The sequence below is a fragment of the Pristiophorus japonicus genome, chromosome 26 (assembly GCF_044704955.1).
Source record: "Pristiophorus japonicus isolate sPriJap1 chromosome 26, sPriJap1.hap1, whole genome shotgun sequence".
Lineage (NCBI taxonomy): Eukaryota > Metazoa > Chordata > Chondrichthyes > Pristiophoridae > Pristiophorus > Pristiophorus japonicus.
In genome coordinates this window covers 23,658,151-23,672,483 of record NC_092002.1, presented here as the reverse complement: position 1 = coordinate 23,672,483, position 14,333 = coordinate 23,658,151, and the positions used below count along the sequence as shown (strand labels likewise).

The 14,333-nt window shown below is 46.8% G+C and overlaps 1 protein-coding gene across 1 annotated transcript in view; it reads right to left on the bottom strand.

The window, feature by feature from the left end:
* Positions 1-13,238, bottom strand: part of LOC139239246 (tectonic-3-like) — a 315,085-nt gene extending 301,847 nt beyond the window's left edge. The window contains exons 1-3 of the mRNA XM_070867945.1: positions 13,143-13,238; positions 12,332-12,389; positions 8,495-8,606 (exon numbers count right to left, since the gene is read on the bottom strand). Coding sequence (XP_070724046.1) covers positions 8,495-8,561 — 67 coding nt within the window. The 5' untranslated portion in view covers positions 8,562-8,606; positions 12,332-12,389; positions 13,143-13,238. The remainder of the gene's footprint in view (positions 1-8,494; positions 8,607-12,331; positions 12,390-13,142) is intronic.
* Between the last annotated feature and the right edge of the window lie 1,095 nt (positions 13,239-14,333).

Below are 14,333 nucleotides of genomic sequence, written 5' to 3'. Positions count from 1 at the left end.
CTGAGGAAAAGAGTGTTCGAAGACCAGGCCCTCAAATCTGCCACCAAGCTCATGGTCTACAGGGTGTAGTAATACCCGCCCTCTTTATGGCTCAGAGACATAGACCATGCACAGTAGACACCTCAAGTCACTGGAGAAATACCACCAACGACGTCTCCATAAGATCCTACAAATCCCCTGGGAGGACAGACGCACCAACATTAGCGTCCTCGACCAGGCCAACATCCCCAGCATTCAAGCACTGACCACATTTGATCAGCTCCGCTAGGCAGACCACATTGTCCGCATACCAGACACGAGACTTCCAAAGCAAGCACTCTAATTGGAGTATACGGTGCACAGTTTTGGTCTCCTCATATGAGAAAGGATATACTTGCCTTAGAGATGGTGCAACAAAGGTTCACTAGATTGATTCCTGCGTTGAGAGGGTTGTCCTATGAGGGAGATTGAGTAGATTTTGCCTATATTCTTTGACCGCACCTCCAAAACCCGCGACCTCTACCATCTTCTTCTTATGGTAGTAGCAAAGCAAATCAAATGTCAATATCTAAGTCAGATATCCAGGTCAAAGCTTCCAGTATAACAGAGTGGATATCTTGTAGGTTGCCTGCGAATTTTCTCCGAGGGCAGTGCTCAGTGACGTGTTCCAGGGTCTGATTAGGAGCTCCACAGTGGCATGATGGGGATGCTTTAATCTTCCATCTATCGAGAAGGTGGCAGCATCTACCATAACATAGAAAATAGGTGCAGTAACAGGCCATTCGGCCCTTCGAGCCTGCACCGCCATTCAATATGATCATGACTGATCATGCAACTTCAGTACCCCACTCCCATCTTCTCTCCATACCCCCTGATCCCCTTAGCCGTAAGGGCCACATCTAACTCCCTCTTGAATATATCCAACGAACTGGACTCAACAACTTTCTGCGGTAGAGAATTCTGAACCGCCTCTGAGCCGGTTGATGGTTGTCCACTGTTTGCGAGGAAGGTTTGAACCTTCAGGTTGTACTGTGGGGTCCTCTATAAGGAATCCATTCCATATGTCGCAGTTCTTCCAAACATATTGCCATCGGTCATCAAGTCTGAGGGAACATCGCTGAAGGGCTTTGGCGACGGTCCAAAATGGCCTTCTAGATTTGCGATGGGTTGGAGGTAGGTTGTTCAATTTGGCCTGGATCAACAAGCCTTTTACTGGTGTAGCGGTTGTATTCTCTGGAGACTGTATATTCGCAGCGTTGGTGTGGTAGTGCGATGTTCGCAAGCACAGGCAGCAAGATGTTGGTGTCAATAAAAGCATGTCAGTGATGATTCTAATAGTAGAATTTAGCTGGACATCAATGGATTTGACAAACCATCTAAAAGGACAAGGGAACATCATCATCTCCAGGTTCCCCTCCAAATCACACACCATCCTGACTTGGAAATATATCGACGTTCCTTCATCATCACTGGGTCAAAATCCTGGAACTCCCTCCTGACAGCACTGTGGGAGTATCTCCATTGCATGGACTTCTCAAGGGCAATTAGGGATGGGCAATAAATGCTAGCCTTGTCACCAACTCCTACATCCCAGGAATGAATTTTAAAAACTCTCTGGAGTTTAGAAGAATGACAGGTGATCTCAGTGAAACATATAAGATTATGAGAGGGGCGCTGACAGGTTTGATGCTGAGATTGTTTCCCCTGGCTACAGAGTCTAGTACTACGGGCCACTGTCTCAGGATAAGGGGTCGATCATTTAAAACTGAGATGAGGAGGAATTTCTTCAGAGGCTTGTGAATCTTTGGAATTCTCTACCCCAAAGAGCTGTGGATACTGAATCGTTGAGTATATTCAAGGCTGAGATTGATCGATATTTGGACTCCAGGGGAATCAAGGGATATGGGGATTGGGTGGGAAAGTGAAGTTGAGATTGAAGATCAGCTATGATCATACTGAATGGCGGAGCAGGTTCGAGGGGCCGTATGGCCTGCTCCTGCTCCTAATTCTTATGTTCATAAGTTAGGACTTTAGCATGGATTACCACAAGAGGGAGCACCAAGATAAAGCATGATGGAGCAAGCGAACTGAAAGGAATGGAATCCTAGAGAAGGAAAGAGAGTGTGGCTGAAATTCCGGCCTCACCGGGTGCCTACGAAGTGCGGACGGACTCGGCAAGGCCTCGCAAAAGCCGGTTCTCGGCGCGCGATGTGCATGCGCTGAAAACCGGCTTTTCCGATCTTTCAAGATTTGTCTTCCCCCGCAGGAAGGACATTCGCGCGGGTGAGATTGGGCTATTTGCTCCTCTCCTCTCCCCCACAGCCTTTACTAATTGGAGTCTTTTGAATTCTCTCTCCCCTTCCCCCTCACCGGGCTCCAAACCTTCTGATCGGCACCTCTCTCCTTTCTCGCCCTCTCCTCTCCCCCCGCCCCCAACCCCCAGCCTTTACTAATTGGAGTCTTGTGACTTCTCTCTCTCCCTCGTCGTCCCCGGGCTCCAAGCCTTCTGATTGGCACCTCTCTCTCTCTCTCCTCCCACTCTCCCGCCCACGGCTTGTTTTGTAGCCGAACCCAGAGCTGCTGTGGACGCGGGCGAGGCAGATTCTGCCGGCCAAAGCTACGACCCTCCAGCCCTGTTTCAAGACATTCGGTGGTGGCGTGTGAGTGAGTAAAAAAAATGAGAAAACTTCTGAAATCCAACAAATTTACACTTCTACATTGACAGGTTAAAAAAAAGTCGAACTGTATTTCTGATTTTGACAGTGGTCTTGACTCCCTCCAAAATCTTCGATTTAAAAACAATGGCGCCTTTCAGCGCACATTTGTGAATGTACGCTGGTTTTCTTAGCTCAACAGAAGGGTTTTTGGAGTGGCCAGTTACGCCAACCTAAGAGGAAAAAATGGTGGCTAAACTGCGAACAACTGAAAAAACCGGCACAAACATGAGGGAACCGTTGACATTAAAAAAAAACTGGCCTAGAAAAATCGTAATTAAGTCAGTTACGCCGGCGCAGATCCCAGGGGGAAACTTGGAAAAAAATAAATACGCCAGAAAAAACGACGCATGGCAAAAAAACGGCGCAAATGACCGGGGAAAATTGAGCCCTATATGTGCACATTGGGTCCCATGATGGCATTGGTACCATACTGCTATTGTAACTGGGTGAACCGAGAGGCTGGTCCCCTCAGCAACTCCTCATTGGATAGGCCTCAGAAACTGCCTGGAAGAACTATTTAAAGGTACATTCGCCTGCAGTCATTTGAATTGTATATGTAAACCTGTAAATACCTTGTTTAACCACAAGAGGGCTCAACCCCTGGAGTCCCAAGGGATCCCACAATCCCTTGGGAGCACCTGTACTTAAGGAGGCCTCACAGGCTGGAGAGGCACTCTGGAGACCTGCAATAAAAGACTAAGGTCACACTTTACTTTGAACTCACAGTATCGGGTCAGACTCTTTATTCATACACTACAACTGGCGACGAGATACAAATGACGAACCACACCACAACGATGCAAAGAACAGTGGGCATCCTGGACAAATTTTCGGAGGGAGATGATTGAAAAGCCTTCATGGAGCGACTCGACCAATACTTTGTGGCCAATGAGCTGGAAGGAGAAGCAAATGCTGCCAAAAGGAGGGCGATCCTCCTCACTGTTTGTGGGGCACCAACGTATTGCCTCATGAAAAATCTGCTTGCTCCAGCAAAACCCACAGAGAAATCATATGATGATTTGTGCACACTGGTCCGGGAGCATCTTAATCCGAAGGAAAGCGTTCTGATGGCAAGGTACCGGTTCTACATGTACAAGAGGTCTGAAGGCCAGAAAGTGGTAAGATATGTCGCCGAGCTAAGATGCCTTGCAGTACATTACGAATTTGAAGGACATTTGGAGCACATGCTCAGGGACTTGTTTGTATTTGCCATTGGCCATGAAGTAATACTTCGCAAACTTTTGACTGTAGAGACCCCAATCTTGAGTAAAGCCATAGAGATAGCCCAGGCGTTCATTGCCACCAGTGACAATACCAAGCAAATCTCTTAGCAGACGAGTGCTGCTAAAGTACTGTGAACAAAGAAATGTTGTTTTCGAATCGTAACGTACAGGACAGGCCTCACATGTCTGCAGCTGCACGGCCGTAGATGTCTCAGAGTCCACCATCAACGGTGATGAATGCTAGGCCATTAACACCTTGTTGGTGCTGCGGGGGTGATCATCATTTCCATTCATGCCACTTCAGAGGATACGTTTGCAAGGGCTGTGGAACAATAGGAGACTTCCAACGTATGTGCAGGCGAGCTGCAAACCCTGCAAACCATCATGTTGCAGAGGAGGACAGATCCACGGCAGATCACGACGAACCAGAGCCTCAGACCGAGGAGGCAGAAGAATATGGGGTGCACACATTTACCACAAAGTGTCCCCCGATAATGCTGAAGATTGAATTAAATGGACTCCCGGTGTCAATGGAGCTGAACACGGGTGCGAGCCAGTCCATTATGAGCAAAAAGACTTTCGATAAATTGTGGTGCAGCAAGGCCTCAAGGCCAGTCCTGATTCCCATTCGCACGAAACTGAGAACTTACACAATGGAACTGATTCCCGTAATCGGCAGTGCTACTGTAAAGGTCTCCTACGATGGAGCGGTGCACAAATTACCACTCTGGGTGGTACTGGCCGTTGACTCCACGCTGCTCGGCAGCAGCTGGCTGGGGAAAATATGCTGGAACTGGGACGACGTCCGAGCACTTTCACCCGTCGATGACACTTTGTGTGCCCAGGTCCTAAACAAGTTCCCCTCGCTGTTTGAACCAGGCATCGGGAAGTTCCAAGGAGCAAAAGTGCAGATGGGTGTGCAACCCATCCATCATAAGGCATGATGAGAGAGAGGGTGGAGATCGAGGTGGACCGGCTGCAATGAGAGGGCATCATTTCGCCGATCGAATTCAACGAGTGGGCCAGTCCAATTGCCCCAGTCCTCAAGGGAGATGGCACTGTTAGAATCTGTGGTGATTACAAAGTAACTATCAATTGTTTCTCCCTGCAGGATCAATGACCACTACCAAAGGTAGACGACCTTTTTGCGACGTTGGCGGGAGGAAAGACGTTCACGAAGCTGGACTTGACCTTGGCCTGCATGGCTCAGGAGCTGGAGGAATCATCGAAGGGCCTCACCTGCATCAACACGCACAAAGGTCTCTTCGTTTACAACAGATGCCCGTTTGGGATTCGATCAGACACAGCGATAAGCCAGAGAAACATGGAAAGCTTACTGAAGTTGGTCCCGCGTATCGTGGTCTTCCAGGACGACATCTTGGTTACAGGTCGGGACACAGTTGAGCATCAGCTGAACCTGGAGGAGGTTCTTAGTCGGCTTAATCGTGTGAGACTCTGGTTAAAATGCTCGAAGTGCATTTTCCTGGTGCCTGAAGTGGAGTTCCTGGGAAAAAGAATCGTGGTGGATGGCATCAGGCCCACCGATTCGAAGATAGAGGCAATTGAGAATGCACCGAGGCCACAGAACGTGACGGAGCTGTGGTCGTTTCTAGGACTCCTGAACTACTTTGGTAACTTCATACCGGGTCTCAGCACACTGTTAGAACCACTGCACGCCTTACTGCGTAAAGGAGACGAATGGGGTAAAAGCCAAGAAAACGCCTTTGTAAAAGCTAGAAAACTGTTACGCTCAAACAAATTGCTTGTGTTGTATGATCCATGTAAGCATTTGGTACTAGCATATGCGTCATCATACGGTGTCGGGTGTGTATTGCAACATGCTAATGAATCTGGGAAATTGCAACCGGTTGCTAATGCATCCAGTAGTCTGTCTAAGGCTGAGAGGGCCGACAGCATGATTGAAAAAGAAGCGTTAGCATGTGTTTATAGGATAAAGAAAATGTACCAATATCTGTTTGGGCTCAAATTTGAATTGGAAACTGACCATAAACCACTGATATCCCTCTTTTCTGAAAGGGGATAAATACGAATGCATCGGCCCGCATCCAGAGATGGGCGCTCACGTTGTCTGCATACAACTACGCCATCCGCCACAGGCAAGGCACAGAAAACTGTGCCGATGCTCTCAGTAGGCTGCCATTGCTCACCACGGGGTGGAAATGGCATAGCCCACAGATTTAGTTATAGTAATGGAAGCATTCGAGGGTGAGCAATCATCTGTTACCGTCCGGCAGATTAGAACCTGGATGAGCCAGGACCCCTTACCGTCCTTAGTAAAAAACTGTGTGCTTCACCGGAGCTGGTCCAGTGTCCCATTAGAAATGCAGAAAGAAATAAAGTCGTACTAGCGGCGCAAAGATGAAATGTCTATACAGGCAGACTGCCTTTGTGGGACAATCGGGTAGTGGTACCAAAAAAGGGCAGGGACGCTTTCATTAGTGATCTCCACAGTACCCACCCAGGCATTGTAATGACAAAAGCGATAGCCAGATGCTACGTGTGGTGGCCCTGTATCGATGCGGACAAGTCTGCATGCACAAATCTAACACGTGTTCACAGTTAAGCAATGCACCCATGGAGGCACCATTAAGTTTATGGTCTTGGCCCTCCAAACCGTGGTATAGGGTCCATGTCGACTATGCAGGCCCGTTCTTGGGAAAAAGGCTCCTAGTGGTTGTAGTTGCGTACTCCAAATGGATTGATTGTGAGATTTTGTCGGCAAGCACGTCCGCTGCCACCACTGAAAGCCTGCGGGCCATGTCCTTGTCCATGTCCATGTCCACGGCCTGCCTGATGTCCTTGTGAGTGACAACGGGCCGTGTTTCACCAGTGCCAAGTTCAAAGAGTTCATGAACCGCAATGGGATCAAACATGTCACATCTACCCCGTTCAAACCAGCATCCAATGATCAGGCAGAGAGAGCAGTGCAAACAATCAAACACAGCTTAAAGAGGGTAACTGCAGGCTCACTGCAGACTCGCCTATCCCGAGTCCCGCTTAGTTACCACACGAGACCCCACTCGCTCACTGGGATCCCACTCGCTGAACTGCTCATGAAAAGGGTACTTAAGACAAGGCTCTCGTTAGTCAATCCTGATCTACACGAACAGGTAGACAGCAGGCGGCTTCAACAAAGTACATATCATGATAGCGCAAACGTGTCACGCGAAATTGAGATTAATGATCCTGTATTGGTGTTGAACTATGGACAAGGTCCCAAGTGGCTTCCCGGCACTGTCGTGGCCAAAGAGGGGAGTAGGGTGTTTCGGGTCAAACTTTCAAATGCACTCATCTACAGGAAACACTTGGACCAAACCAAACTCAGATTCACGGACTACCCTGAGCAACCCACATTAGACCCTATCTTTTTTGACCCCCCAAAACACACACCAGTGGCAACCGACACAGTGGTTGACCACGAAGCAGAAACCATCACCCACAGCAGCCCAGCAGGACTCACCACACTAGGCAGCCCAGCAAGGCCAGCTGCACAGCAGCCCAGCGAGGGCCCAACAAACGACTCACCAAAACCAGCATTTGCACCGAGACGATCAACCACAGAAAGAAAGGCCCCAGATCAACTCACCTTGTAAATGGTTACACTATTGACTTTGCGGGGGGCAAGTATTGTTATATATGCAAACCTGTAAGTACCGTGTTTAACCACCAGAGGACTCATCCCCTGGAGTTCCAAGGGATCCCACAATGTCTTGGGAACACCTATACTTAAGGAGACCTGCAATAAAAGACTAAGGTCACACTTTACTTTGAGCTCACAGAATCTGGTCAGACTCTTTATTCATACACTACAATTAGGATCTCTGTACTTTACTGATTACTGGATTCCCAAGGCATTTCAGAGCTAAAAGATTGCTTCTTTTTGATATGTTTGCCCTAATCACCCTGAATTAGAAATTTCATCTCATCATGGGTGTCTCTTTTGCTTTTGGAGGAAGAAACGGTTGGCAGAAGCGCAGTAACTGCCTTGGCAACTATGATGAGCATCAGCTGGCATATTAGAGCACAACAGCTAAAAAGGACTGCTTGTTAAAGGCCTTACTCGGCCCAAAGCCAAGAGTTGCTTTCCTGGACATCTCAGAGGAGCAGTGCATCAGCAGACTGTTACAGATCTGTGCAGCCTCCTGCAGCAGGACCAACCGCCTGCTGGACCAGTGGGCCCTGCTTTACCAGTGGCTATGAAAGTCGCACCGCCCTGATTGTATTGGCCTCAGGCTACGGGAGACATTACCCGCTTCTCTCAGTCTGCAGTCCACAGCTGCATTAAGCAAGTCATTCATGCCCTCTGAACCAGAGTCAATCAGTACATTACTTTCCCAATGGATTCCAACAGCTAGAATGAGAGAGTTCTGAGATTTTCAGCCGTGGCTGGCTTCCCTCATAGTCAGGGCATCATTGACTGCATGCATGTAGCTATCAGGGAGTCAGATTTTGAGTTAATTTCTGGTTTTACTCTTTTTTTTCTCATAATCTACCCAATCTGCATTTATTAAATTATCCTCCCTTAAGAAATTCTGTTTAAGAAATTTTACTTACCTTTGCTTTCCTTCTTTGTATTTTGCACTTCAGACCAGGAAGAGTGTTGCCAACAAAGTAGGCACATCAGTGTTGTCTGACATGAACTGGGCAAGTAAGCTTTTCCATGATGCTGAAAGCGTTAACAATTTAAAAAAATAAGATAATTAGTGAATGTAGTTATTCTTAATATGTGGTTGTTGCATACCTCAATTAGCACTAGTAGCTGCAAGATAATTTGATTTAAGGAGTGAGTTATGCCACAAAAAGGCTTGCACTAGAAAATCCAAACCCTGTATGAATTGGTTGAACCAATTTCTAGGTTTATCAATAGTTTTAGATGATAGTATTTTCTTTTGTGAAATGTAATAATTTTTTTTAAATGTCCATAATAAGCCTTGTCTTTCTGGTATAATTTTCCCCTTTTTTGAGTATATTCGGTAAAAGAAAAAGCCTTGCATTTATATAGTGCCTTTTCATGACGTTAGGAGGTTCCAAAGTGCTTTACAGTCAATGAAGTACTTTTTGAAGAGTAGTCACTGTTGTAATGTAGAGAACCCATGAGCCAAAATTGTGCAGAACATGGTCCCACAAACAGCAACAAGCTAATGACCAGATAATCTTTCTTTATTGATTAGTAGATGTTGTTGAGGGCTAAATATTGGCCAGGACACCAATGCAGCATAAATTTACCAAAATGATACCTGGACTCCAAGGGTTAATTACAAGGAGAGATTACACAAATTAGGGTTGTATTCCCTGGAATTTAGAAGGTTAAGGGTGATTTGATTGAAGTTTTCAAGATATGAAGGAGAGGGCAAAAAACGTTAGTGGGAGTTGTGTACAGACCTCCAAACAGTAGTAGTGATGTTGGGGAGGGCATCAAACAGGAAATTAGGGGTGCGTGCAATAAAGGTGCAGCAGTTATAATGGGTGACTTTAATATGCACATAGATTGGGCTAACCAAACTGGAAGCAATACGGTGGAGGAGGATTTTCTGGAGTGCATAAGGGATGGTTTTTTAGACCAATATGTCGAGGAACCAACTAGGGGGGAGGCCATCTTAGACTGGGTGTTATGTAATGAGAAAGGATTAATTAGCAATCTCGTTGTGCGAGGCCCCTTGGGGAAGAGTGACCATAATATGGTGGAATTCTGCATTAGGATGGAGAATGAAACAGTTAATTCAGAGACCATGGTCCAGAACTTAAAGAAGGCTAACTTTGAAGGTATGAGGCGTGAATTGGCTGAGATGGATTGGCGAATGATACTTAAGGGGTTGACTGTGGATGGGCAATGGCAGACATTTAGAGACCGCATGGATGAACTACAACAATTGTACATTCCTGTCTGGCATAGAAATAAAAAAGGGAAGGTGGCTCAACCGTGGCTATCAAGGGAAATCAGGGATAGTATTAAAGCCAAGGAAGTGGCATACAAATTGGCCAGAAATAGCAGCGAACCTGGGGACTGGGAGAAATTTAGAACTCAGCAGAGGAGGACAAAGGGTTTGATTAGGGCAGGGAAAATGGAGTATGAGAAGAAGCTTGCAGGGAACATTAAGACGGATTGCAAAAGTTTCTATAGATATGTAAAGAGAAAAAGGTTAGTAAAGACAAATGTAGGTCCCCTGCAGTCAGAATCAGGGGAAGTCATAACGGGGAACAAAGAAATGGCGGACCAATTGAACAAGTACTTTGGTTCGGTATTCACGAAGGAGGACACGAACAACCTTCCGGTTATAAAAGGGGTCGGGGGGTCTAGTAAGGAGGAGGAACTGAGGGAAATCCTTATTAGCCGGGAAATTGTGTTGGGGAAATTGATGGGATTGAAGGCCGATAAATCCCCAGGGCCTGATGGACTGCATCCCAGAGTACTTAAGGAGGTGGCCTTGGAAATAGTGGATGCGTTGACAGTCATTTTCCAACATTCCATTGACTCTGGATCAGTTCCTATGGAGTGGAGGGTAGCCAATGTAACCCCACTTTTTAAAAAAGGAGGGAGAGAGAAAACAGGGAATTATAGACCGGTCAGCCTGACATCGGTAGTGGGTAAAATGATGGAATCAATTATTAAGGATGTCATAGCAGTGCATTTGGAAAGAGGTGACATGATAGGTCCAAGTCAGCATGGATTTGTGAAAGGGAAATCATGCTTGACAAATCTTCTGGAATTTTTTGAGGATGTTTCCAGTAGAGTGGATAAGGGAGAACCAGTTGATGTGGTATATTTGGACTTTCAGAAGGCGTTCGACAAGGTCCCACACAAGAGATTGATGTGCAAAGTTAGAGCACATGGGATTGGGGGTAGTGTACTGACATGGATTGAGAACTGGTTGTCAGACAGGAAGCAAAGAGTAGGAGTAAATGGGTACTTTTCAGAATGGCAGGCAGTGACTAGTGGGGTACCGCAAGGTTCTGTGCTGGGGCCCCAGCTGTTTACACTGTACATTAATGATTTAGATGAGGGGATTAAATGTCGTATCTCCAAATTTGCGGATGACACTAAGTTGGGTGGCAGTGTGAGCTGCGAGGAGGATGCTGTGAGGCTGCAGAGCGACTTGGATAGGTTAGGTGAGTGGGCAAATGCATGGCAGATGAAGTATAATGTGGATAAATGTGAGGTTATCCACTTTGGTGGTAAAAACAGAGAGACAGACTATTATCTGAATGGTGACAGATTAGGAAAAGGGGAGGTGCAAAGAGACCTGGGTGTCATGGTACATCAGTCATTGAAGGTTGGCATGCAGGTGCAGCAGGCGGTTAAGAAAGCAAATGGCATGTTGGCCTTCATAGCAAGGGGATTTGAGTACAGGGGCAGGGAGGTGTTGCTACAGTTGTACAGGGCATTGGTGAGGCCACACCTGGAGTATTGTGTACAGTTTTGGTCTCCTAACCTGAGGAAGGACATTCTTGCTATTGAGGGAGTGCAGCGAAGGTTCACAAGACTGATTCCCGGGATGGCGGGACTGACCTATCAAGAAAGACTGGATCAACTGGGCTTGTATTCACTGGAGTTCAGAAGAATGAGAGGGGACCTCATAGAAACATATAAAATTCTGACGGGGTTAGACAGGTTAGATGCAGGAAGAATGTTCCCAATGTTGGGGAAGTCCAGAACCAGGGGTCACAGTCTAAGGATAAGGGGTAAGCCATTTAGGACCGAGATGCGGAGGAACTTCTTCACCCAGAGAGTGGTGAACCTGTGGAATTCTCTACCACAGAAAGTTGTTGAGGCCAATTCACTAAATATATTCAAAAAGGAGTTAGATGAGGTCCTTACTGCTAGGGGGATCAAGGGGTATGGCGAGAAAGCAGGAATGGGGTACTGAAGTTAAATGTTCAGCCATGAACTCATTGAATGGCGGTGCAGGCTAGAAGGGCCGAATGGCCTACTCCTGCACCTATTTTCTATGTTTCTATGTTTCTATGTTAACTGATAGGGTAGATAGAGAGGAAGTATTTCTGCTGGTTGGGGAGTCTAGGACTAGGGGGCATCATCTAAAAATTAAAGCCAGGCCTTTCAGGAGTGAAGTTAGGAAACACTTGTACATGCAAAGGGTGGTCGACATTTGGAAATCTCTTCCACAAACAATTGATGCCAGGTCAATTGTTAATGTTAAGTCCAAGATTGATTAAAAAAAATTAATCAAAGGTATTAATGGATATGGGACAAAGGCGGGTATATGGAGTTAGGTCACAGACCAGCCATGATCTCACTGAATGGTGCAAAAGACTGGAGAGGCTAAATGGCCTACTCCTGTTCATATGAGAACTTCCCTGCTTCTTTGAAACAGTGCCAGAGGATCTTTTACATCCACCTGAGAAAACAGGCGGGACCCCGGATTAACGTCTTACCTGAAAGACTCCCTCAGTATTGCACTGGAGTGTCAGCCTAGCTTATATGCTCAAGACCCTGGGAAAAAAACACAAGTCCAGAATTAGCCTTGTCTTTCTGGTCTCATTTGCTCCTTTTTTGAGTGTATTCAGTCATTGCCCCAGGACTTTAATGATGTTTCTGTCAGTGCTTACCCAGGTGCTGAAAGCAACCCTACAACTCTTTTGGTTGGATAAAATAAAACAGTTAAGTCAAGTGCCCCACAATGTGGGGGACACTCCAAACATTTTTCAAGGCCCTTTTTTCCTTTTTTTTGTGTTTTTTTGGGGTTTTTTTGGGCACTAAAATCATACATTTCACAAGTGCCCCTTATAAAAGGGGAGGGGGACACTAAAACCCGGCAGTTAAAACAAATTAAACTTTAAAACATCTAAAATCAAATTAAAATTTGGTTGCTGGGGGTAATAATGCATTCCAGTCCCTCCAGTGCCCACCTCACGGAAGGCCGCGAGCGTACGTGGTGGACACCACGTGCTCCATCTCCAAGGACACCCTGGCTCGGATGTACGCATGGAAGAGAGGCAGGCAGTCGGGCTGAACAACCTCCTCGACCGCCTGCTGCCTGGACCGGCTAATGCCACCCTTGGCCGTGCCCAGGAGCAGTCCTACGAGGAGGCCTTCGGACCTACCCAGCAATCCTACATCTCCCAACAGCAATTTACTGCTCGGGCAACACTATTTTATACACATTTAAAAGTAAAGTCCTGATTTGAATCATGTTAAAAGTAGTAAATATTGAGAATGTAATGCTGAAAGGTTTATGTTGATCACCTCAAATGAACGAGTGCCAAATCTAGCAGCAAACACAGCAGCACCCAGCGCCGCGCCACCATCGCCCACGCACCAACCGCCAAGCGCCCAGCGCACGCGGCCGGCCGGCGCGCGAGGCCACCTCCCCAGCAACACACGTGGGCCCCCAAATCCCCGCTCAACCAATCCACTCTCGCCCTCCTCCTCCCAGCCGCACTTTCTGTCCAATGGGCTGCGGTGTGGGGGGCGTGGCCTGGCTTGGCGCCGGCTGGAGCCGTTAGTGTGGGGCGCGTGGCGGGCAGAGAGAGCGCGCGGGAAACACCAAGCGTGGCTGCGGGCGGAGGAGAGGAAGAGAGGGTGTTCCTCACAACAGTAAGTGCAGCTCTCGGCAAACAATGTGGCGCCGCATCTGCTGCCCCCGGGGATCCGTGTGTCAGGCAAGGGAACCCTCATTCTGCTTTAGCACATACCAGGGGCTCAAGCGGCACGATTGTCCGTATCTTTGCGAGAAAGAATGGTTGAGGCGCTTTAATATCTCTGGAATGTTAACATTTTATTCTGCAAGGGTGGAAATGAGCTGCAGTTCTCGAAAATTGCTAGTTATTCTCTGAGAATTATTATTATTGGACTTTATCGTGACTCAGAATATGAAATGCTGCATGGTGCTGGCTCTCATTCTCTGACTCAGACCTCGCTCTATATATATATAAAATATATTTGCCATTTGAAATGAATGTTATACCGCCAAAAAAGCTGCTGGAGTGACAGCCAGCAAGAATTATTCCCCTGAAGATAAAACCGAGCTGAATGGTATCGAGTACATGCCATGCAGTGTGTGGGGGGTTATTGGCTTAATTCCAATAACTCTGTATTTTCATTTATTTGCAGAGGTTCTGCATCTGAGCGAACAACAAACAGGTGTTTCAGAGTTATATTGTGAATTTTGCTTTGACCATAGATGCTTGTCAATTTTGGGTCGTATTTCCACGACCGAAATAGCTGGCAACACTTGGTGCCTTCTCAAAACTCAGGAATTGAATAATTTTTGGAGAATTGTCAGCTGTATGTTAACAAATGATTAAAATATGACTTGGGCTGTAACCAGAGATGTTTTAATCAACACTGGTTGATAACTTGCGGTTATCCAAAATTTGTGTCGTGAACAGAAACAAAACACGGATCGCAGTCCTGCATGTGGGACACAATTCTTCA